This window comes from Microcaecilia unicolor, chromosome 3, assembly GCF_901765095.1.
Source record: "Microcaecilia unicolor chromosome 3, aMicUni1.1, whole genome shotgun sequence".
Lineage (NCBI taxonomy): Eukaryota > Metazoa > Chordata > Amphibia > Gymnophiona > Siphonopidae > Microcaecilia > Microcaecilia unicolor.
This window is the reverse complement of record NC_044033.1, coordinates 352,632,780-352,658,340: the sequence shown is the minus strand read 5'-3', so window position 1 is coordinate 352,658,340 and position 25,561 is coordinate 352,632,780. Positions and strand designations below refer to the sequence as shown.

The 25,561-nt window shown below is 44.8% G+C and overlaps 1 protein-coding gene across 1 annotated transcript in view; it reads left to right on the top strand.

The window, feature by feature from the left end:
* Positions 1–25,561, top strand: part of ADGRG6 (adhesion G protein-coupled receptor G6) — a 491,599-nt gene that overhangs the window by 178,250 nt on the left and 287,788 nt on the right. The window contains 1 exon segment of the mRNA XM_030198502.1: positions 21,571–21,915. Within this exon segment, the coding sequence (XP_030054362.1) occupies positions 21,571–21,915 (345 nt within the window).

The following is a 25,561-nucleotide window of genomic DNA, read 5'->3' as shown; positions in this document are numbered from 1 at the left end:
TTTTAATGATTTGGCCCCATACTGTCTAATGAAATATGCTACCCATTTAATGATTTTTCTTGCATTTAATAAAATAAATTACGATTAATAGAAAGGTAAATCACAAGTAAAGTGAAACTCTCTGTGCCAACCCTTTGCTGTGCCAAAGTGATGTGTCATGTGGAGGCGCAGGCGGAGTTGTCTCAGCAGGTACAGGAAAGCTGCTGAGAGAACCTGCTGAGCCTGCTAATAAGCCCTATCCCAGGATACTCCCACCCAGCTGACTGGGAGGTATGGCAAAGAAAGCACAAGACACGTGTAAATAATAAGCTTCGTGCATCCAAAAAGTTTTTCAAAATTAACTGGCTGTAGCTAGTTTTCGGGAATGAGCAAACATTTCATTTAGAGTGACTTTAGAATTTTAAAAATAAGATTGGATGTTCTTGAGTGTCAGGCATGGCAAGGGTGACACAGTGATGGAAAATGGCACACCCTTAGGTGTATTATGAAACATAAGGTCAAAGGTCGAGAGACTTTGAGACGTGCCAGTTTCCCACCCCAGAGTCTCTTGTTGCATCTGTCTATACCAGGGTTTCTCAATCCTCTCCTTGGGACGCACTCAGTCAGTGAGGTTGTCAGGGTACCCACAATGAATATGCATGAGGTAGATTTGCATATAAAGGAGGCAGTACATGCAGATTTATCTCATGCATATTCATTGTGGATATCTTCAAAACCAGGCTGGTTTGGTGCGTCCCAAGAACTGGGTTGAGAACTCTGGGTCTTTATCTGTATCTACAGTACATATTGTTCTACTGTTTTTTGATCAAGCTGGATGATAAATTCTTGGGCAGCAAATCATGGAGTAAAGATTTTCTGTACCATTTTACAGCTAAGCAATAATTAATACTTGCTTGAGTGAGCATTTCTATGCCTTCCAACTCATCCTAATTTGGAGGGTGTATCCTATGTCTAGAGTAGCAAGCTAAAAACCAGTTGAAGCCAGGGTCCAAGTCCTGCTAAGCCTTGGACACATCCCTTCTCCTTTCATTTCCTTTGATAGAAACTGACATTAAAAAATACGTACATTTTAGATATCTTAAAACATAACTCTGTATAATGCATGACTGCTTATAACAGAGTCAAGGGATGGACCACTTTTTTTTTGTTATTACATTATTACACTGTAGAACCCATATAATGCAGATTCACTTATTACACAGTCAGATATCGTAGATCTAAATATCTGCGTTTTGGGCCTGAAAAATTGCAGCAGAAAAAATTTCACCTAAGTGTATTCTACAAACTGCACCTAAATGTAGGCATGGTTTATAGAATACGCCTAGCGGCCATGCCTGCGCCTAACTCTGAGCACATCCTTTTACCCCAAGTAAAGCTTGGTGTAAATACCGGAACCTAAGTTAGGCACGGAGCAGGTGTATTCTATAACCTTACGTGTAATTGTTTGGAATGCCCAAGACCCGCCCATTCCACGTCCATGGTCACGCGCCCTTTTTGTCAGCATGCATTAGAATTTACATGCACCACTTTACAAAATACGCTTAGCGAGTTGTGCACATAAATTTTAATTCATGCCAATTAGTGTCAATAATTGTTAATTGGCAATTATCTGCACTGATTGGCTTGTTAAGATAATTAAATTGCACGCACAAATCCAGAATATGACAAGATTTGCACACGCAATTTCGGTTGCGCTATATAGAATCCGGGGGGGGAGGGGGGTATATGAGATTTACAATGTGTATTCAGTGCAGATATCAGATAGGCAATGGCTACCCCCTGAGTCTATAAAGTTCACCAAAAATTGTGTGCGCAAATTTAAATGCTGCCCTGCTTTGCGTGCAGAGTTTAATTAATTAGATTTAATTGGGGATTGCTTGTGTAAAGTTAGGTTCGGGATCTGTGCCTAAAATTTACACACGGCCTTAAAAAAGAGGGCATAGAAATGAGAGGGTCATGGGCGTTTCAAGGCGGATCAGGAGTGTGGTTTTGAGTTAGTTGCCCCATGTGTAAATTTAGGTGTGGGCATTTGCTCCATGTTTTTGTTGGTGCAAAGGCGGCACCTACATTTACGTGTGACCTGTCCACTTAAGCATTATTCTTTGAACTGTGCAGAAATTTAGGCGTTGCTTATAGAATACCGCTTAAGAGGGGTTTTTCAGCACTGATTTTTTTAGGCGCCATAACTGAAATAGTCAGCCGCTTTGGACTACATTCAGTAAATGGCGCCCAAATTTGAGCGCTGAAAAAAAAGAGCATTAAGTGCTATTCTATAGAATAGAATTTAGGGCTAGGATCTGCGCCCAAGTTTGGGTATGAGGATTTATATCAGCTAAAACCTGGTGTAAATCCTTGTGCCTAAATTAGGTGCAGACCTCACAAATTCTATAATAGTGCGCACATCTTTAGTGAACATCCTGACCCTCATGCCCCTCCCATGGCCACACCCCCTTTTCACTTGTGCACTGAAAAATTTACGCATGCATCTTTATAGAATAGCACCTAATAAGATGCACACATAAATTCAAAGTGGTGCCAATTAGCGCCAATAATTGATTGTTAATGCCCAATTATTGGCACTAATTGGCTTGGTACTCAATTAAATTACATTTGCAAATTGGGTGCATGGCCAATTTGCTTGCACAATTTTCAGCACCATTTATAAAATTTAGGGTATTGTAGTAGCATGAGCAGGGTAAGCCTGGATCCTTGAATAATACAGTCACAGAAAGAGTTAAAAGTGAAATAATTTATTTGAGAACAGAAAAATGGGTGACCTGTTCCTCTCACAGGTCAGGAGCAAATAAACACACCAATAAGTCCTCTTCTGTGGCCAGCTCCTGCAGCACCATGGTGTGCATTAATCTGCCTTTCAAAAGGCAGCACAAACAGCTTGTTTCTGGCCTGGAATCACAGAGTGACAGTTTTGTCCTTCTAAAAAGACAGCAAATTGGCCAGACTTGGTTCTCAGTTTAAAAGTTACAATTTTATCAGGGTTCCAAGCTAAACTTGGTCTATCCGAGTAGAGCTTCTGCAGCTTATTCTTCTACACTGGAGGCATAGGGTGGAGGACTTCTCTTCTCGCCTCTGGGCCTCTCTGACTGATCTATGCTAAGAGTTTTTATCCTGTCTTGACCACACCCTTCCTGCTGTGCTCCTGCTGAATCATCTCTTCCTTGTCCTGTGGTCTGCTTTTTAAAGTGGCTTTGTAACTGTGAGGGAGTGCTGTTAAGGGGGAATGGTAATTTTCTCTAGACTCCCTCACAGGTTTACGTATAATTAAATGGTTTAATTTAGGATTGCTTTTTTGCCTATGAACTTTGCTGATATAAGGGCAATTCTGTAACTTGGTGGCTACATTTATGTTCTATTTGTATGTAAACATTTACAGAGTGTTAGTTCTATCACGAGTAAGTTTACATGCAAAAGTGCTACCGTAGCAGGGTATCTAAATACTGTAATGTAAGGGTGCACATAAGTGGCATGAGAGGAATTCTATAAGTGGTGCTCAGAAATCAGTGTCAGAAAAAATCGGCACTAAGCATGATTCTATAAAGGGCACATACCCTTTAAAGAAACACTCTTAGCACCAATTCCCGTGCATAACGTTTGGTGCCAGACTTACATCTGCTGAAACCTGGTATAAATGCCGGTACCCAAGTTAGGCACACTGAAGCAGTATTTTATAAGAATGTGCCTGACATGCGTATGCCCCTCCCATGGCCTTGCCCCCTTTTGAGCTATGTGCTATCAGACAACAGGCAGGCCAACGATGTGCTAAAGTCCTTTAATAAATATCTTCACAATATAACAGCAACTCAATGACTTGACATGGGCTGTGTTTCAGCTTGAAAGGCCTTCTTCAGGAGTGTATATAAAAACAACATAATATATAAATTAAAAAATCACATGTACAAAATGACAGATAACTTATAGAAATCATATATCATATGTGTGGATACAAAATGCCAAAGGAACCATATATTATAAAAAAAAAGTTATTAAAAAATTATAGAAAGGGTACAGGACTTTATCGCATCGTTGGCCTACCTGTCATCTCCATTGTGTTGTGTTTGCTTTGAAGTGTGAAGTTTGTTCTTCTGTTTTGTTTTTTTCTATCAGACTTAGGTGCTACACCTTATAGAATAGTGCACAGCCAGATGCGCACGCAAATTTTAATGGGTGCAAATTAGCAACAGCCATTGGTTGTTAGTACCCAATTATTGACATTAATTGGCTCATTAGCCAATTAGTTTGAGTGCACATCTCGGGAGCATGCCCGAATTTTGGTGCGCAAATCTAGGCACCATATATAGAGTCTGAGGGATAGTGTGTAAATGCAAGGGGGTGGGGGTACATATGGGTGGGAAATAGATGGGGCTCCTACTTATGCTTATAACTTACTGAATACTGCACCTTATTTATTTTGGTACATTTATACCCCGCATTATCCCACAAGAGCAGGCTCAATGTGGCTTACAAAATTACAAAAGGATAACATTCTGGGAGGGTACAGAATCAAGGATTCAAAGGGAGGGGTAAGAACATGAGGATAAGACTAGGGTGCATCACGAGGCTGGTACAAGGGTACATGACGAGGTAGGTACAGTCGGTGGTCAGGCGGGTACAGTCGATGTGAGGAAGGTTAGGACTTGGTATTGGCAGTGGGGTAAGCTTTTTGGAATAAAAATGTCTTTAATAGTTTCTTGAAGAGCTGGTGGTCATCAGTCTCTTTTAGCTGCCTTGGTAGAACATTCCAAGATTTCGTGCTAACGTAGGAGAAGGTTGACGCAAAGACTAATTTATATTTAACATTCTTGCAACTTGGATAGTGTAAATTGAGGAAGGGTCGACAGACACTGATGCATTCCTGGATGGTAGATGAATCATATCTAGCATATAGGCAGGGGCTTTCCCATATATAATCTTGTGAGTCAAAGAACAGATTATACGTATCCCTGCTGTATTTAGGCACCCACATTATGCCATCTCTGTGGCTGGTGTAACTGTGAGTATGTAAATGTAAGGCATGCCAATATTGGGTTATGCTAGTATTCTGTAATGGAATCTGGGCACCCAGATGCTGTTATAGAGTAGATTCTTACTGCTTGTCTTCAGGGTGCCTAAAACCAGGGCCACCGAGAGACTAGGCAGGGCCCGGGGCAAGGCCACCCCGCCTCCGCCCCCCGCAGCTACCACCCCCATCGCTCCCCCCACTGCTGCAGTCTGCGGTCTCACCTGCCTGCCTCCACGGCTCCGCACCCCCTTCATTCAAGGCGGCAGTCGCAGATCGCGTCTCTTCTGGCCTTCCCTCCCTGTGTCCTGCCCTCATCTGATGTAACTTCCAGTTTCCGCGAAGGCGGGACACAGGGAGGGAAGACCAGAAGAGACGCGATCTGTGACTGCCGCCTTGAATGAAGGGGGGCCCGGAGCCATGGAGGCAGGCAGGTGAGACTGCGGACTGCAGCGCCGGGCGCTCCTTGGAGGCCCGGGCCCGGGGAATTCTGCCCCCCCTGCCCCCCCCTCTCGGTGGCCCTGCCTAAAACAGGAACCTCAGGATCACAGTTTTAACTTTTAAGAATGCATATATCCAAGCCAATGCAAAATTTGATATTAGACCCATGATTTTCCTACACTATGGGGTCCTTTTATAAAGGCGCGCTAGCGTTTTTAGCGCACGCTAAATGGTAGAGACACCCATATGATACTTTAAAGAAACTGAACACTTCCTCCAGAAAAGATATATCTTAGCAGACATTGCCAGCTCTTTGTGCAATGCAGAATGTTTTCTGTTTACCTTAATTAAATCATTTCTTCTTGTTGCTGTTTCAGTTGCTCTTGATTTCCTTTTATAAAACAAAGAATAAGCGTTCACAGAGTTTCAAGTGCACTGATCTACCTCCAACTTTTCCTTTCTGATATGCTTGCTTAATGTATGGGGTGTTCCCATGTCCTTTATTAGTTTTTCAAGTTAGAATTTAGGCACACAACTCGCTAAGTGTAATCTGTAACGATATGCGCCGAACTTCTAATGCATGCAGACAAAAGGGGGCATGGTTATAGCTGGGAAATCAGCGTTTCGTGGGCACTCTGAAATTTACGTGTCTGCTTATATAATATGGCACAGTGCCGGGATTTATACCATGTTTTCATTGGTGTAAATGGATGTGTGCAGATTTAGGCGATAAAATATCAAGCGTATTCTATAATCTATGTCTATATCTAGCCACTGATTATAGAATACGTTTAGTCGGCACTGATTTCAGCGCTGACTTTTTTAAAATGCCATATATAGAATCTCACTCGAGGGGGTCTATATTTAAGTTCCGCAGTTGGTGTTTCTTTTAAATGCCGGCTGCAGCATTTAAACATATACCTGTCTATTTAGTACTGATCAAATCTGGATATTGGCACTGAATATTTGGTATAGTGGAATAATGGCAGTATTTGTCGCTGCTGTTCAGATAATTACCATGTACTTTAATGTAGAACAGCATTTTTGTTGTTCTAAGTTCTCCAGACACTTACTCCCAAATTCTATAAAAGTTGCTAAAAATTGTGTGCAAATTTGGGCATGCGTCCAATTTGCACGGGCAATTTAATTGAATAACGAGTCAGTCAGCGCTGATAATTGGCTTCTTAAGAAATAATTCTTGGTGCTAATTAGGTTTAATGAAAATTTACGCACGTAAATTTAGACGAGGGATCTTTGTGTAAATTGTGTGCATGGGTCCAGAAAGGGGGTCAGCTATGGGAGGGTCATGGGTGGATCGGGGGGGGGGGTGTTCCCACAGTTTATTTCCATTGTTATAGAATTACGGGGATCTGTCCCTAATTTAGGCACGGGGATTTACATCAAGGTTTCATTGGTGAAAATGGTTGTGCCTAAATGTTGTCACGGTTCCTGGTGCTAAGCGCTATTTTATGAACAACGCCTAACTTTAAGCGGCATTTATAGCATAGTGCTAAGTGCATTTTTTCTGTACTGATTTTTTAGGTGCTATTTATTGAATTTGGACCTTAGTCTGGATATCGATGATAAATATTGCTGCTATCTGGGTAATGTGAAGCAGGGACGTAGCCAGACTTCGGCGGGAGGGGGGATCAGAGCTCGAGGTGAGGGGGCACATTTTAGCTTCCCCCCCCCCCCGGCGTCACTGACCCTCCCCCCCCACTGCCATTTTTATCCCCCCCATTTTTGACCTCCCCACCGCCACCACCACCTTTGACCCCCCCAGCGTCAACCCTTTCAACCCCCTCTTCCCGCCACCGCCAACCCTCCCCCGCCGCCGCTGATGGGTACCTTTGCTGGTTGGGGTCCCCAACCCCCGCCAGCTGAAGTCCTCTTCTCCGGCGCAGCTGCGTTGCTGATGTGCAAGGGCAGGCTTCTATTTCTGTGAGTCTGATGTCCTGCATGATCAATCTCCTGGAGTTGCGAGCGGTCTGGAACACGCTAAAGGCTTTCAGAGATCGGCTGTCTCATCAAATTATTCACATTCAGACAGACAATCAGGTTGCTATGTACTACAATCAACAAGCAGGGGGGCACCGTTGCTGATCTGCAAGGGCAGGCTTCTGTTTCTGTGAGTCTGACATCCTGCATGTACATGCAGGACTTCAGACTCTCAGAAATAGAAGCCTGCCCTTGCACATCAGCAACGTGGCCGTGCCGGAGAAGAGGAATTCGGCTGGCGGGGGTTGGGGACCCCTGCCAGCAAAGGTACCCAACGGCGGCGGGGGGGGGGTCGAAGGGGTTGGTGGCGGCGGGGGAGAGGGGGTCAAAGGGATTGGCGGGGGGGCAGGGCCAGATCTACGGAACGTCAGACTCACAGAAACAGAAGCCTGCCCTTGCAGATCAGCAACGCGGCCGCGCCGGAGAAGAGGACTTTGGCTGGCGGGGGTTGGGGGCTCCCGCCAGCAAAGGTACCCAACGGCAGCGGGGGGGGGGGGGGGGGTCAAAGGGGTTGGCAGCGGCGGGGGAGGGGGTCAAAGGGGTTGCAGCAGGGGGGGGGGCAGGGCCAGATCTCCCGTGGCCCCACGTAGCTATGCCCCTGATGTGAAACTCCACCCAGGCTCTCCTCCAGCCTTCCTACTACTATTACTTATCATTTCTATAGCACTACTAGACGTACGCAGCGCTGTACACTTGAACATGAAGAGACAGTCCCTGCTCGACAGAGCTTACAATCTAATTAGGCCAGACAAACAAGAGATAAGGGAATATTAAAGTGAGGATGATAAAATAAGGGTTCTGAACAAGTGAATAAGGGTTAGGAGTTAAAAGCAGCATCAAAAAGGTGGACTTTTAGCTTAGATTTGAAGATGGCCAGAGATGGAGCTAGACCTATCGGCTCAGGAAGTCTATTCCAGGCATAAGGTGCAGCAAGATAAAAGGAAAGGAGTCTGGAGTTACCAGTGGAGGAGAAGGGTGCAGATAAGAGAGATTTACCCAGTGAACGGAGTTCCCGGGGAGGAATGTAGGGAGAGATGAGAGTGGAGAGGTACTGAGGAGCTGCAGAGTGAATGCACTATATAGGTCAATAAGAGGAGTTTGAACTGTATGCTGAAATGGATAGGAAGCCAGTGAAGTGACTTGAGGAGAGGGCTAATATGAGCATAACGACACTGGCGGAATATTAGTCTGGTGCTATTCAGATAGTGCTGGGTGGTCTTCGATGATTTTCAAACTGCATTGTCTGAACTCTTGACAGGTGTAACTCCTGGTGCCTATCTAATGGTAGTTGGGTGCATAAATGGCATTATTGCATAACATCACACCTAAATCCTGGGAATGCCCCTGACCTCCCTATGTCCCTCCCATGGCCACGCCCCCTTTGGAATTCCCCGAGAGAGAAGTTAGGCACTCAGTTTACAGAATGGGGCGTAAGTCAGTTACGCAAGCAACTGCTAATTACTGTGAATTAGTGCTTGTTAAGTCCAATTATTGGTACTGATCTCCAATTAAGTGCCAATTAGCTAATTATGTTAGGTGCCTAACTGACTCTATTCTAAACTGGGTGCACATTTGCATGCCCAACTTTAGGTGTCATTTCTAGAATTTGGGGGTTTATGTGCATGTAAAATGGGATTTACTGTTCTGTACTGTACACATTTCTGAAGGCACACTACAACTTACCACCGTTAGTAGGGCCTTTGTACTAACATTAACATTTACATGAAAACACATAGACGTAAACATTATAGCAGGCAGCATGGCGTGCTTTGGATCTGTGAAGTCTCCATTACTAAATGGCCCTTTCATATTAGACCAGTTAGCAAAAGGAATTTTGACAGGCCAACCTATATGGTAAAAATTGAACAGCTAGTCCAAGGCAGTTGTTAAATTTGTTGTTAACAAGTCCATGGTAAATAGAGGGTGTAGGGGTAAAATATTAATTAAGATTTAATATAAAGGTTCATTGCATAGTACACTGTTTTCAGCACACCCAAAGTAGCCTTATCAGTGGCGTTCCTAGGGGGGCTGACACCCGGGGCGGATCGCCGATGCGCCCCGCCCCCTGGGTGCAGCGCCCCCCCCCCCCCCCGGAACAGCGCGACGCCCCCCCCCTCGGCGAAAGAACCCCCGATCCCCCGGCGAAAGAACCCCCCCGGGTGCACGCCGCTGGGGGAGGGGTGCCGTGCACCTGCTGGCTCTTCGTTTTCATGCTCCCTCTGCCCCGGAACAGGAAGTAACCTGTTCTGGGGCAAAGGGAGCATGAAAACGAAGAGCCGACAGGCGCGCGGCACCCCCCAGCGGCGTGCACCCGGGGCGGACCGCCCCCACCGCCCCCCCCCCCTTGGTACGCCACTACTTATCATACACACATTGGAAAGGCCTAGTGATGAAGATCAGCTTGATTATCTTGCACACTGTCCTTCCCTGTGCAGGAATGCTGCCTTCCATAGCCATACTGCCCTGACTGAAGAATGGGCGGAAAGTAGCACAAGAATGACTTGCTTCCTCTTTTGGGGCCCTAAAATGGCACAGTATGTAAAGAACATAAGAATAGACATACTGGGTGAGACCAAAGGTCCTTCTAGCCCGGTGTCCTGCTTCCAACAGTGGCCAATTCAGGCCACAAGTACCTGGCAGAAACCCAAACAGTAGCAACATTCCATGCTACCAATCCCAGGGCAAACAGTGGCTTCCCCCATATCCATCTCAATAACAAATTATGGACTTTTCCTCCAGAAACTTGTCCAAATCTTTTTTAAAACCCAGATATACTAACTGCTGTTACCACATCCTCCAGCAGCAAGTTCCAGAGCTTAACTATTCTTTGAGTGAAAATATATTCCCTCCTATTTGTTTTGAAAGCATTTCCATGTAATTTCATTTAACATTGTTTCTCCTAGTTTTAGGATTATGGAATCTGTGTCCCCTCCCTTCAAATTTCTACATATCAGCCATCCGTTGTAGTGCATACAGTGACAACATTCCGGTGCTTGCAACATTTCCACTGCATGCAAATGGTTGACTGCAATCCTTCTCACTCAGGAAGCTGTGCTAAAATGTAATTAAGGTTACACAGCCTTGGTTTGTCCTTATTGCAGTAACCCCTCCAATCTTTAGGTCAGGTTAAGACAATGGTACCTTATTTGTGCTTTTGAACAGCTTAATTAATGCCTTATTTACACTTTGCTTCTCCAGAAGATGTAGAATGTTTTGGTTGTTTAAAGATGTTTTGCTTTATTTTCCCTGTTGGCCCTAATAATTCAGCCTTTATGCAGTTCTTTTGAAGATCAGTGGGAAGAAAGCCAACAGTCTGCACAACTTGGAAAAAAAAAGTGTTTATTTTAAAACTGAAGGCTGTTAGAAAAAAGGCACTCCTGCATCATTAGTTTGTAGCGGGGAAGGGAATTGATATACTGACTTTCTGTGGTTTTTGCAGCTACATTCAAAGTGGTTTATATAGTATATATACAGGTACTTATTTGTACCTGGGGCAATGGAGAGAAGGATGCCCATCTTTCCACACAAATCGGAAGATGGACGTCCTCACAGGGTTGCACAAATCAGTATAATCAAAAGCCGATTTTGGGCGTCCCCAACTTCTTTCCATCGCGGGGACTTGGGCATGCCTAACACATGGGCGTCCTCGACCCATAATGGAAAGAAAAAGGGTGTCCCTGATGAGCACTTGGACGACTTTACCTGGTCCTGTTTTTCTTACGACCAAGCCACAAAACGGTGCCCGAACAGACCAGATGACAACCAGAGAGAATCGGGGATCACCTCCCCTTACTCCCCCAGTGGTCACTAACCCCCTACCACCCTCAGAATACATCTTTAAAAATCTTTTGTGCCAGCCTCAAATGTCATACTCGGGTCCATCACAGCAGTATGCAGGTCCCTGGAGCAGTTTAAGTGGGTTCAGTGCACTTCAGGCAGGCGGACCCAGGCCCATCCCCTCCTACCTGTTACACTTGTGGTGGTAAATGTGAGCTCTCCGAAACCCACCAGAAACCCACTGTTCCCACATCTAGGTGCCCCCCTTCACCGTAAGGACTATGGTAGTGGTGTACAGTTGTGGGTGGGGGGGGGGTGGGGGGGCTCAGCACACACGGTAAGGGAGCTATGTACCTGGGAGCAATTTGTGAAGTTCACTGCAGTGCCCTTTAGGGTGCCCGGTTGGTGTCCTTGCATGTGAGGGGGACCAGTGCACTACGAATGCTGGCTCCTCTCACGACCAAAGGGCTTGCATTTGGTCGTTTCTGAGATGGGCGTCCTTGGTTTCCATTATCGCCGAAAATCAGAAACGAATAAGTCTAGGGACGACCATCTCTAAGGACGACCTAAATGTCAAGATTTAGGCGTCCCCGACCTTATTATCAAAACGAAAGATGGATGTCCATCTTGTTTCGATAATACGGGTTTCCCCACCCCTCCACCGGGATGTTTTGCGAGGACGTCCTTAGCAAAACTTGGGCGTCCTTTTCGATTATGCCCCTCTTGGTTTTATATGACATTGTAATATTAAATAAACAGCACAGTATACAGCAGTACAAGTCAATCCAATTCACTTCAATGGAGAACCCTCCTGTGCTACTGCACGGTTATTTTTCCCTTTGACTTGTACAATTTTTCTCCTCCCCTTTTTTTTTTTTTTAAATTTTCTCCTTTCCCATCCTCCCCCCACCCCATGCATCTCAGCAACTGCAGGTACTGTCGACCTCTTTAAGGAAGGGAAAGTTTTAGATTTATATGGGTAAAAGGTAAATAGGGTATAAAGTATGTTTAAAAAAGGCCCCCTTCGTCCAAGTGCAACTAGAAGTACAGACATGCTGTTTATAGTGTACATCCTTATTTTACTCATGCCAGATCAGGAGAAAGTACATAGGAAGATAAATAGACAAAGGAAAACTCTGAGGTGAATTTCCCTTGAAAGTTACCTTGAACTTTCCCCCACCCCTCCTCCCACATAACCCGTTTTGAAATTTTCTCCTTTCTGTAATACTTTGGCAGCACATATAGAGATTGTCATTCAAAGGACAAAACGAGAGAGGCAAACATTCTGCACCTAAAGGACGCATCTCTCTCTCCTTCAATTTTCTGACTCCTATGTATTTCTCTCTGTCTGTCTTCACTGACTCTTTAGCACTTTCATTTTTTTTTAGTGTAACTTCTCTCTCAGTTCCCTTTCCTTTCCATAGAAATCAAGCTTGAACTACAGAGCTGCCAAGGGGGTTACGTTTTTCAGAGGGCAATTTAGGGCAGCCCCCATGGCCCCACCCAGCCCCTGCCTACAGCTCCACCCTGGCACACCCCGTGGTACCAGCAGGAGACGCCTTCATAAAACATCATCGCCAGCTGCCGCAGGACCAGTCCTACAGCGTTTATCGTGAAACTGGTCCTGTGGCAGCAGAATATGACTTTTTATATAGGTGTTTCCTGGAAGGAGAAGCTGCTTAGTCGGAGATCCCAGCTCCCTAGCGTGTCTGGAACTATGGAAACTTTTGAAGTTATTGAGCATTAGTTGCAAAAATTAATTCATAGTAACTGCAAAGCCTCCAGGGTAACTGTTTTTGCCCAGCACAGTGGCGTAGCTATGGGTGGGCCTGGATGGGCACAGGCCCACCTATTCTTGGCTCAGGCCTACCCAACAGCAGCACCACACTGCTCTCTCCCCTCTTTCCTCCACAGCATCCTGGCATCTGCATGGATTCCAGGAATAACATGTATAGAATGTTTGTACGTTTGGGAAGCTTGCCAGGTGCCCTTGGCATGGATTGGCCGCTGTTGTGGACAGGATGCTGGGCTCGATGGACCCTTGGTCTTTCCCAGTGTGGCATTACTTATGTACTTATCTGCCCTCCTGTCTGTGAACTCTGTCCCTCCCTGGTGTACCTTACAGGCGTGCCTGGTGCCTGCAGTGATTCATTTTTGCTGCTTGCGCGGCCCCGCAGGCTTCCATCTGCCTCATCCTGCCAGACAGGAAACAGGGAACGATATCAGCAAGGGCAGGATGCAACAGATAGAAGCCTGCGGGGCCTGTGCAACAGCAAAAATAAATCACTGCAGGCACTGAGTACGCCTGTAAGATACACCAGGAGGGCCGGGTTCAGAAACAGAAGGGCAGATGCCGGAACGCCACAGAGGAGAGAGGGTAGAGATACAGGTGAAAAAAAATCTGTTTTTTAAAAAAATATCTCTGGGAAAATGGGGGGCGGGGCATGGAAGGGCCCATCCAAGTTAACTCTGGACCCATCCAAAATATTGAGTCTGGTTACGCCACTGGCCCAGCACCTTACCATACAGTTATGCCCTAATTCTATAACCTTAGTGCCTATATGTGAGTGCTATTAGTGCACTAAGAGTATAGAATACTAGAACTTACATGTGTGAATGTCATATCAGGCATGTAAGTGCTGTGTGAACACATAAGTCACAAAGGGATCCTTTTACAGAGCAGCAGCAGTAAGCCCAACACAGACTTACTGCTCACTCATTCGGGACCGCCACTGGCTCAACGCGGCTGCTGGTGGAAGTCCTGCCCCAAAATCGCACCATTTCTGTGGGGAAAAGTAGAGGAGTGTGGTAGTCGTGTTAGTGGGGAAAAGAAAACCCCTGGAAATGGCTTGCTCGGTGGTAACCCGGCGGTAATCGGGCATCGCCACGCGCTGACTGGTTTTCGTCGGGTTAGCGCGGGAGCCCTTATTGCCACCTCAATGGATGGCAGTAAGGGTTCCCCACTGCATGGCCATGCGGTAAAAGTTCCGCATGGCCATGTGTGCTGGGGGCTTTTTTGCCCGCTGCAGTAAATAAGGCTCTGGCACCTGGGAAAAACGGTCCCCGCCGCCAGTGCATGGCCCTTTTTCCCGCAGCTTGGTAAAAGGGCCCCATAGCCCAGAACTGCAAGAAGGCATTCAGAAGGGAAGTCACATGGGTGGGGAATGGCTGGGCTGTTAAACAATTATGCGCTTAGATTATAGAATCCTGTTATTTACATGTTAGAGTTCTGCATTGGATCTTTCTCGCAACTTTCAACTTAGTTGACCACTCCCTTCTTCTCACACATTTGCAAGAGATAGGCTTGACTGGGACCGTTTTGACCAGATTCACTTCCTTTCTTTCCGGTAGTAACTTTTCAGTTCTCAGAACCTCTCACTTCTACCACCATAGAGACTTTTCACTTCAATGTAGTATTCCTCAAGGCTCAATATTGTCTCCTTTGCTTTTTAATATTTTCATAAGTCCCCTGGCAACCTTTTTACAGGACCACAATATCCGTTTCTTTTTTTTTTTTAATGCCTATGATATTCTTATTCTTTAGCAGCAAAAAAAAAAAAAAGCACACAAGGACCTTCAAGAGTGGGACAATCAGTAGCCTTTAATAAATGGGTCCATTTATTAAGGTCTGTTGATTGTCCAACTCTTGAAAGCCCTTGTGTGCTTCTTTTTTGCTGTTTTTGTCTCTGTACCTTTGGACCCTCTCTTCTGCTACCATTCTTATTCGTTACCCAACCTCTCCTTTTTGTCCAGACCTAGTCCCCTTACAAACTCCTCCGTTAGCTTTGGAAAATTGGCTATGTATACATAAACTACTGCATGCTGGATCACTGACACACAGAGAACCAACCGTGGTGCCTATCCTGTTCGCCATCTTAATTCCAACAGTTAGATCATTTTGCTACTTGGGTGTGATTCTTGATTCTTTGTTATTATTCAAACAGCAAATTTCCCAAGTAGTTAAGAAAAGCTTTTTTGTGGCCCTGTCGCATTCACTCCATTCATAAGTATTTATTTTATTTGTTGCATTTGTATCCCACATTTTCCCACCTTTTTGCAGGCTCAATGTGGCTTACATGGTACCGTAATCAGCGTTAACCGATTTCGGTATGAACAAATACAAGTTGCGATTAATAACAAGGTGATATTATGGTAGAGTGAGATACATGTAAGGTAAAGACAATTGGGGAGAACTTAGAGAGGGAAAGGAAGAGTTAGGATATGTCCATTACGATCTTTGGTTAAGTTGTGTCGCAGATGTCCAGGTTTTTTATGTTGGGTCGGTGGGGTATGCCCTTCTGAACAGTTCTGTTTTTAGTGCTTTTTGGAAATTCATGTGGTCAAGTGTGGTTTTTACTACTTTTGGTAGTGCGTTCCACAACTGTGCGCTTAGGTAGGAAAAGCTGGAAGCATAGGTGGATTTGTATTTGAGTCCTTTACTGCTTGGGTAATGGAGGTTTAGGTATGATCTTGACTTTGCATATTGTAACACTGTTTATTCAGGATTTTCTCAGATTCAACTCTGACATCTTCAAACGCTCCAATAATGCAGCAATTTGTTTACTTTACCAGGATAAAAATTTTGATCACGTCACCTCTCTATTTTTCCAGGTCCATTGGTTACCCTCGGATCTGGTTTAAGGTTCTGATTACTGCACACAAAGTATTACACACAGGGTCTCCAAATTATCTGTCTTCTTTCATTATTCTATACACCCCAACCTGTTCCCTACATTTTTTAGATGCTCGCCGCTTGGTTTTGCCTTCATTAAAATTAGCACATTATGAGACCACCAGGTCCTCGGCATTCTTTTACTTGGCACCAAAATTTTGGAACGACTTCCCCCTGGTCATGAGAATAGAATTGTCCTTTCCAAAATGTAAGTCTGCATTAAAGACTCGTTATTTTCATTTGGCATTTCATCTAACTGCAGAGTGACCCAATGTACTGTACAGCTTGTACAGCTTACACAGTCTAGTGAAATGGTGAAGCTGTTCTTAATTTCTTACTTTTTTTGTGCATTCTTTATGTGTATACAGTCTTTCCTGTCTTAAATGGAATTCCTTTCTGTTCCTAATTTGTTTTATGTAATATTATTGTTCACCGCTTTGGGCTTTTATTAACAAAAGTGGTATATCAAATCCCAAATAAACATAAACAGATATGATGAACCATAAATGCAGACTTATGCTAGTATTCTATCATGGAATCTTGGAATCCAAATGCTGCAATAGAATTCATGCTTAACGTGCTGCATTTTGATATCTAGCTTTTGGCACTCTTTACAGAATCACCCCTTTAATCACACAATATACTTACCACACACTACGTGCCTATGCAAATAGCATGGATGCTGACATCATCTGTTGAGGTGGGATTAACTGATCTGCAATAGCTGTTCCATTAAGAGTTACTGCGTGGTAAGTGACCGTACTTTAACTCAGGGGCATAGCCAGACTTTGGCAGGAGGGTGGTCCAGAGCCCGAGGTGAAGGGGCACATTTTAGCCCCCCCCCCCCCGCCGCCGCCGCCCCCTCGCCATTGCTGACTTTGCCCCCCCCCCCCTGCTGCCGACCCTCCTGACCCCCCTCCCGCCGCCAACCCCGTCGCCTACCTTTGCTGGCAGGGGATCCCAACCCCCGCCAGCCGAGGTCCTCTTCTTCTTGCAAAAGGCTTCTTTCTGTTTCACATCTATATAGACTAGTACCTAGCAAGATGCACAGTAAATTGAAATTGTTGCCAATTAACGCCAGTAATTGATAATTAGTGCCCAAATATTGGTGCTAATTGGCTTGTTATGCAATTAAATTGTGCATGCAAATTGGGTGCATGCAATTTTGAGGGCCATTTATAGAATTTGGGGGTATGTGCACATAGTGCGCACTCTTTCTCAATAGGGTGTTCATTCGCAATGGTTTGCGCATGCACCCTAGGGAGGAAAGAGTGCATGCTATCCCCGTGATTCTATTAAGTTGTGTGCCCAAATTTCCAATTTGTATGCAAATTTTGTTGGGCAAGTTATAGAATAGTGCCAAATTGTGCTCCTAACTTAGGGGCCCTTTTACTAAGCGGCGGTAAGCCCAACACGGACTCACCATGCATCAATCTAGAGCTACCACCAACCAACATGGGCGCCGGAGGGAGTTCCTCCCCCAGTACACAGCATTTCTGGCACTACTACTTATCACTTCTATAGCGCTACAAGCCATACGCAGTGCTGTACACCATACACGAAAAAGACAGTCCCTGCTCAAATAGCTCACAATCTAAATAAGACAGGTAAACAGACGGAACAACTAAGAGGTAAGGGAATTAAAGGTAGGGTACAGGGCAAGTGAATAGTGGCTAGGAGTCAATTAAAGAGGTAGGGTACAGGGCAAGGGAGTAGTGGCTAAGAGTCAAAAACAGAGTCAAAGTAGGTGGGCTTTTAGCCTGGACATGAAGGCGGCCAAAGACGGGGCTAGACATACAGGCTCGGGAAGTCTATTCCAGGCGTGAGGTGCAGTGAGGTAAAAGGAACGGAGTCTGGAATTAGCAGTAGAGGAGAAGGGGACAGACAAGAGAGATCTATCGGCAGAGCAGAGTGCCCGAGGGGGGGCGTAGGGAGAGACAAGAGTGGAGAGGTACTGGGGAGCGGCAGAGTGAATGCACTTATAGGTCAGTAAGAGAAGTTTGAATTGAATGCAGAAACGGATAGGGAGCCAGTGAAGTGACCTGAGGAGAGGGCTAATGTGAGCATAGCGACTTTGGCGGAAAATGAGTCACTCAGCAGAGTTTTGGACTGATTGAAGAGGAGAGAGATAGCTAAGTGGGAGGCCGGTGAGAAGTAAGTTGCAATAATCTAGGCGAGAGGTGATGAGAGTGTGGACAAGGGTTCTGGTAGAGTGCTTAGAGATGAATGGACGGATTTTGCTGATGTTAAAGAGAAAGAAACGACAGGTTTATATATTTTAAAAATAATTTTAAAATATTTTAAAAATATTTTAAATATTTTACAAATATTTCCACAGGGGCTTACCCGGTGGTAATCAAGCAGCACTGTGCACTACCTGGTTACTGCCGGGTTAGAAAAGGAGTCCTTATCGCCACCTCAGTGGTGGTAAGTGCTCCCCCCTGCATGGCTATGCGGTAAAAAGGGCCTCAGTGATTGGCAAAAATGGATTCGCCTCTAGTGCAGGGTCCCTTTACTGCAGCTTAGTAGAAGCGCCCCTTAATTGTTATATTAGGCGTCAGTTGGCCTTAAGTATCAATAATAGCCCTTATGTGGTGCTAATTAACACCAATTTGTAGTTATTCACTTAATTCCACTCAGATTCTATATAGCGTGCCTAGAGATCCGCGCCGATCCTATAACAATGCACGCAATTTAACAAGCTGATGAATGCTGATAACAGCACTTAAGCAATGAGCACTAATTGACACTGATTAGAATTTAGGCACACAGCTCGCTAAGTGAATTTTATAACAAAGTGTGCTGAAGTAACTCGCACAGGCAAAAAGGGGCATGATTATGGGTAGGGAAATGGGCGTTTCATGGGTGCTTAGTTTTCATTGGTGTAAGTGGATTGTGTTGAAATATCATCGAAGCATTTTAGGTGCCGATTATAGAATATGCTTAGACAGCACTGATTTTGTAGGCACCATATATAGAATCTCCCCCTTAGCGCCTAAATTCTACAGAATGCAACTACAAAGGGGACATGCACATAGGTGGGTCATGGGTGTGGTTTGCAGTTACGCATGTAAATTGCAGAATACTATCATTTATGTGTGGAACTGGCAACTTTAGGCATGAGCATTTAGACCAGCCTTTGACATGGCATAAGCAGTTGCACCTAAATTTGGGTACACACATGCCAACTTACACTCTATTCTATAACTGCAATTTATGTTTAAATATCTTTATTGTCATTCAGCAATATTATCAAAGAAAATCTGCAACCACTAAAACTTAATGCATGTTTCAGTTGAAACATGCTGACAAATACATCAATGACAGTGTTACAGTTTTGGTTTTCTCCCCTCTTCCTCCCTCCTACATCACCAAACAGGGGCAGCCCAAAGTAAGATGCTGCCTGACTGAGATGCCACCTCATCCTCTGGGCCACAGTCTGGCATCTCCCTCCTTCCTTTCTCCACCCCTTCCCCGTTTACCTTCTTTTCCCATTTTCCAAAAGGCGGCAGCGATTCCCATTCTCTGCCCTGCCTCCAGCACCTGCTTCTTTTCCACTGCAACCCACCTCTGAGGAAACAGGACATTACATTAGAGAGGTGGGCTACAGTAAAGAGAAGAGGCTGGTGCCAGCAGCAGGGCAGCGTATGAGAACTGCTGCCACCACCACCTTTTGGAAAATGGGGAAAGAAGGTAAATTCAGGAAAGTGGATGGAGGAAGGAAGGGGGAGATGCCGCTCCAGAAAGAGTGTCGCCTGAGGCCCCCACCTCCGGTGGCCTAATGGTAGGGCCACCACTGCCATCAAAAGAAACTAAATCACCCCTCCTGCCCCATCCCAGAGTACAATAGGGTCCATTATCTTCAGTCTCCTCCTAGTAGTTTAACTCTTGCCCTTGTTCAACAATGAGAAATCTCCCACCTTCTATTATCCAAAAGTACGACACCTTTATATTTCTAGGTTATTCAGCAAAGTGGATCTAACTGCATTGTTAAGGTATTCAAATAAGTGTCCCAGATCTTAACAATTTTTATTTTCTATTTTTTGCTTTCCAACCCAAACTGTCAATAGACAGTCGCTCCATTCTCAATAGTTTGTGTGTCTGATTTCACCATTGTAATAGTGTTGGTGGGAAAGCCTTCATCCTTGTAACAGAATGCATAGCTTTGCAATCAAAGAAACTTTACACAGTAAAAGGGTGAAAATATGAGCCCCTTCCACAGTATCATCCTTAAGCTCCAATATGCTCCTGCTTGGGGTTGCCTCCTAAGTATGAGTGTACATATGACTCAGATGTCATCACAAAGCATGTATAACAGCAATTTAAGAACAGGGTGCATTATTACCAGTGGATGACACTTGTTTCGAATGACAGCCCATCTTTAATAGCGGTTCACAATAGCATCATATACAAATATTACTGTTCTACTAGAGTTCAGCTAGTCAACATTTGTTCTGAGACCTAACAGCTGTGTACTTATATTTGCACCAATCCCATTCCTTGGCCTATCATCACTGCATACTGGGAACAGCATTATGCTACACGTAAGACCTGTTTTAGTAGCCTAATGGTTAGTGCAGTGAGCTGAGAACCTGGGCAACTAGGTTCAATTCCCACTTCAGCTTCTCATCTCCCTGGGCAAATCACTTAACCTTCAATGTTCCAGGCACAGACTTAGATTGTGAACCCACCAGATACAGAGAAAGTACCTGCCTATAATATACTGTATGTAAACTGCTTTGGTTGTACCACAGAAAGGCAGTATATCAAATCCATGACCCCCTTTACCCCTTTTCAACTGCTCATAGTTCCAAACTTAGTGTATTGTTCTTCCCAGAACTTCTCAGCAGAACCCACACACCTCTCAATCTCAAGAATACTATGTGCAATTTGCAAACTTTTGAATACTATTCATTTTTTTTTTACTGTTGTTTTCTGGCATGGATATTTACCTCCTACTTCTTTGGCCTTCCAGCATAATGGAAAAGAGCCTCTATTGAACTATGGCACTATCAACCTTCATTCACAACTCCCAGCTATTTTTTTTACTTTCCCTGCTTACCCTATTTGCACCAGCCCAGTCATCACAGTGGCAGTCCTTGGCTAGGGGCCAAAAAATACATCTCCCTTTAGAACGCAGTATGAATGCACCCTGAGACTTGACCAATGGATTTTACTATTGATTGATAGCTGAAATTACCCCCCCCCCCCACAGGGTCTTGTACTCTGCCTCCACAGCATCCCTGGCCAACCTGTGTTTCCAAGTTTTCCAAATTGTATTACCATTTGATATACCGCCAATAGGCAATTAGAATATGAGCACTTTACAGTAACATAAATTGAAAGAATTAAGAAAGGAAATTACAATTTAAAAGCAATCAGACAAGCAAAGAAAGATAGACCAACGTTCATATTGGGTATTTACAGAATCCGACGATGATTCTACTTAGGAAAATCTAGTAATTAGGTATCAAATGATTGTCTATAAAAGTATTCTTTCAAAACCAGTCCTCTGCACGGCTGCTCCTTGAATGATATTCTTGAAGCTTGAACTTCTAGTAGTCCAGTGATTTAATCACTTTTTTATGTGTTAATTTGTGATGTTCTTGGTTTATTTTGTATTAAAAATTGATTTGTCCTTTTCTCCCCTTTCTTCTTTTGTGTCCAGCAGTTTGGGGATGTTCTAACTGCAAATTAGTACTTTCCAACCCCTCGGGCTACTTTTCTTCACCGTGTTACCCCAACGAGTACCCCAGCAGCCAAGCATGTGAATGGATTCTCCAAGCCCCTCCTGGTTTCATCATTCATTTAACGTTTGTTGATTTTGAAATTGAAGAAGCTCCAAGCTGCATGTACGATTCACTTTCAATAAACAATGGAGACAACTCAGCAAAGTTTTGTGGCATCACCGCCAAAGGTTTATCATTCAACTCAACTGGAAATAAAATGATTGTGACTTTTACAAGCGACTTCAGCATCCAAAAAAAAGGCTTCAATGCTTCCTATATCCAAGGTATGTAAAGAAAAGAATCAGTCTATTTTCTCCAGTATATTCATTGTCTAAACATCTCTAGTTACAATGCAGTTAAATTTGTGCAACTCTAAACATTTTCTGATAATTTGATACCAATAATATATCAAGGTAAAGTCTGAGACTTTGCATAGAGTCTGAAAATGAATAAATCACAGTTGAATCTACAGTAGAAGTAACATGAAACTTCATAATTGCAGTATGAAAGACTACGCTGGGAACAAAGTCATGATTCAAGGGGGAAGTTAGCAACGTGAGCTACAGTTAAGTTGGGTTATGTTACCACAAGATCCCATTTTATGCTAACATGCCCCAACTTGTGAAAAAATAACTGTACTTAACACTAGCCTACATTGGTAACTTCCCCCTCAGTCATAGTAAAGTAACTCAACTTACGGTAAAATAACCTGACTTGTGGTAAAATGACTCAAAAGTAGCCCAGGTTGATAAATTCTTCCCCCTCCACCCCACCCCTTAGGCACCTGTGTATACTTATCTGCAATTATGTCTTTTGGGCACCTGAGTGATATTTTTAACTAGTAAAAAAGGCTCGTTTCAGTGAGAGATGAAACGGGCCCTAGCAAGGTTTGTTGTCCTGCGAGCCTCCTGTTCCCTGGGCCCCCCTGCAGCCACCCATGGCCACCGAGCCAGCTGTCCCTCAGCCCCTCTCCAGGCACCTGTCCGCTGCTGGCGCTCCGTGATGCGGGTTCCGTCGGAAAAATGGCCGCCGAGGGGCAGGGGGAGATGGCGTTTCGTCGAATGGCCACCGACCCAGCTGTCCCTCAGCCCCCCTCCAGGCACCTGTCCGCTGCTGGCGCTCTGTGATGCGGGTTCCGTCGGAAAAATGGCCGCCGAGGGGCAGGGGGAGATGGCGTTTCATCGAGTGTCAGTGCTCGTCGTCATCACGTAGTGACGCGATGGCAGGGCACACACTCATGGGGAAAGCGGATATCTGGACGCCTCAACTTCTGGTGGTGGCTTCATTTAGAACGTTGGGGTTGTGAATTATGTGCGGATGGGGCGTGGCTGAGGGTGGGTCTGTGAGTGAGAGTGAGTGGTGCATGAGTGAGAGTGAGTGTTGCTGACAGCCTAGCCTACCAACACTGCAGGGCTTCAGTGTTTCCCTCCCACAGAGTGAGCTTCAAAATGTTGCAGGTGAGAATTATTTATATAGATGGGGATGTTGTAATGGGGGTGGGTGGGTCATAGGCAGGGCAGACATTGTAAGTTTCCTATATGCCAATTACATTTAGATGCCCTGATGTACACCTGGTCTATGGCAGGTACATACGGGGGCACCAAAATGTACACTAGCATTCTACATGAACACATATTTTCAAAGCACTTAGCCTTCCAAAGTTCCATAGAAACCTGTGGAACTTTGGAAGGCTAAGTGCTTTGAAAATATGCCTCAAATATTTGGTACCTAAGGGCTCCTTTTACTAAACTGCAGTAAGCACTAAGGTGTACTTACTGCAGCAAAAGAGGGCTTACCACGGGGCACGCTGAGCATCCCACAACAATTTTTGGATATGCGCGTGCTACCCATTTGCTAAAAAATAAAACGTAGCTTTTAGTATTGGGGGGCTGGTCTGGGGCGGAGCATGGGCATGTTCTGCACTAATTGGTTAGAGTAGCTACATTGCTGTGTGTTAACCGATTAGCACATGATTAGGGCAAGAGCCCTTACCGCCTGCATAATGGGTGGTGGTAGGCTCACACACTAACGGGAAAATTAGCACCTGGCTATTAGTAGGGAAAATAGAAAAATCAGCCATTTTACCCCAGTGATAAAAAATGGCCTTAGTGCATCTTTGCACGGGTCATTCCCGCATGCTAAGACCACGTTGTACTCCAGTTAGGTAAAAGGGCCCTGTGGAGGGGCATAATCGAACGGGGCCGGCCATCTATATGGCCAGCCATCTACATGGCCGGCCCCGTAAATCGGCGTCCCGACCGTATTATCAAAACAAGATGGCGGGCCATCTTTTTTTTCGATAATACGGTCAGAGCCGGCCAGATCTCAACATTTGGGCCGGCTTTAGAGATGGCCGGCATTGGTTTTCAGCGATAATGGAAACTAATGGCGGCCATCTCAAACCCGGCCAAATCCAAGGCATTTGGTCGTGGGAAGAGCCAGCATTTGTAGTGCACTGGTCCCCTCACAAGTCAGGACACCAACCGGGCACCCTAGGGGGCACTGCAGTGGACTTCAAAAATTGCTTCCAGGTGCATACCTCCTTTACTTTGGGTGCTGAGCCCCCCAAATCCCCCCAAAACCCACTCCCCACAACTGTACACCACTACCATAGCCTTAAGGGGTGAAGGGGGGCACCTACATGTGGGTACAGTGGGTTTTGGGGGAGGTTTGGAGGGCTCCCATTTACCATCACAAGTGTAACAGGTAGGGGGGATGGGCCTGGGTCCACCTGCCTGAAGTGCACTGCACCCACTAAAAACTGCTCCAGGGACCTGCATACTGCTGTCATGGAGCTGGGTATGACATTTGAGGCTGGCATAGAGGCTGGCAAAAAATGATTTTAAAATTTTTTTTTTGGTGGGAGGGGGTTGGTGACCACTGGGGGAGTAATGGGAGGTCATCCCCGATTCCCTCCGGTGGTCATCTGGTCATTTTGGGCACTTTTTGGAGGCTTGGTCCTAAAATTAAATGGACCAAGTGAAGCCGGCCAAATGCTCATCAGAGCTGGCCTTCTTTTTTCCATTATCAGCCGAAGGCGGCCATCTCGTAACCATGCCCCCGTCCCGCCTTCCATACCCTGCCGAAACGCCCCCTTAAACTTTGGCCAGCCCTGCAACGGAAAGCAGTTGAAGCCGGCCAAAATCGGCTTCTCGTTCGAAAATAAGCAGGTAAGTGTCCCTACAGAATAGGCTCCTATCCTGCATTACCAAGAGTCACCCCTTAGATATTTTGTTTCAGACCAGTGAACATTCATGCTTTAGTAATGAGGGCTAATGGCTAACAGTAATGTCCTCACTGAATGGTTGGTTCCCTTTATAAGTATGTTCTTAATTTTGAATAATTATGGATGTGTTTTCTAATATCTGAAAAGTACATTGGTTAAGTAATCATATTTACTCTATAACATAGTTTTTAATCTTTATTCTTTATATCACTGTACACCCTGCATGATACTGTCGGATACTGCTATGCTTGATGTCATTAGTGGCTCTGTTCCAATTTTGACTGCTCCCAGGGATGCAAGGGAATTGCAGGGGGATGCTTTATGAAAATAACATTACGGGTTTCAAGCGTGTGTATCATTATTTACTCTCTTATTTATTTTTTCAATATTGTGGAATTGGCAAAGAGCACCATTTTTTTAAAGGTTAGTGCATCTTGGCTTTCTAACTTCATTAGACAAAACAAGAGAGCAACAGTTCAATTTACTTCAAGCTACCTTTATGATACTTTACAAACTGATCCGTAAATTTTCAAAAGGAAGGTGAAAACCTAATCTAGGGCCCTGTTTACAAAGCCGCACTAGCGTTTTTAGCATGCGCTAACCGTGTAGATGTCCATATGAATATCTACTCAGCGCACATTAATTTTTAGTACATGCTAAAAACACTAGCACGCCTTTGTAAACAGGGCCCTTAGTCATCACAG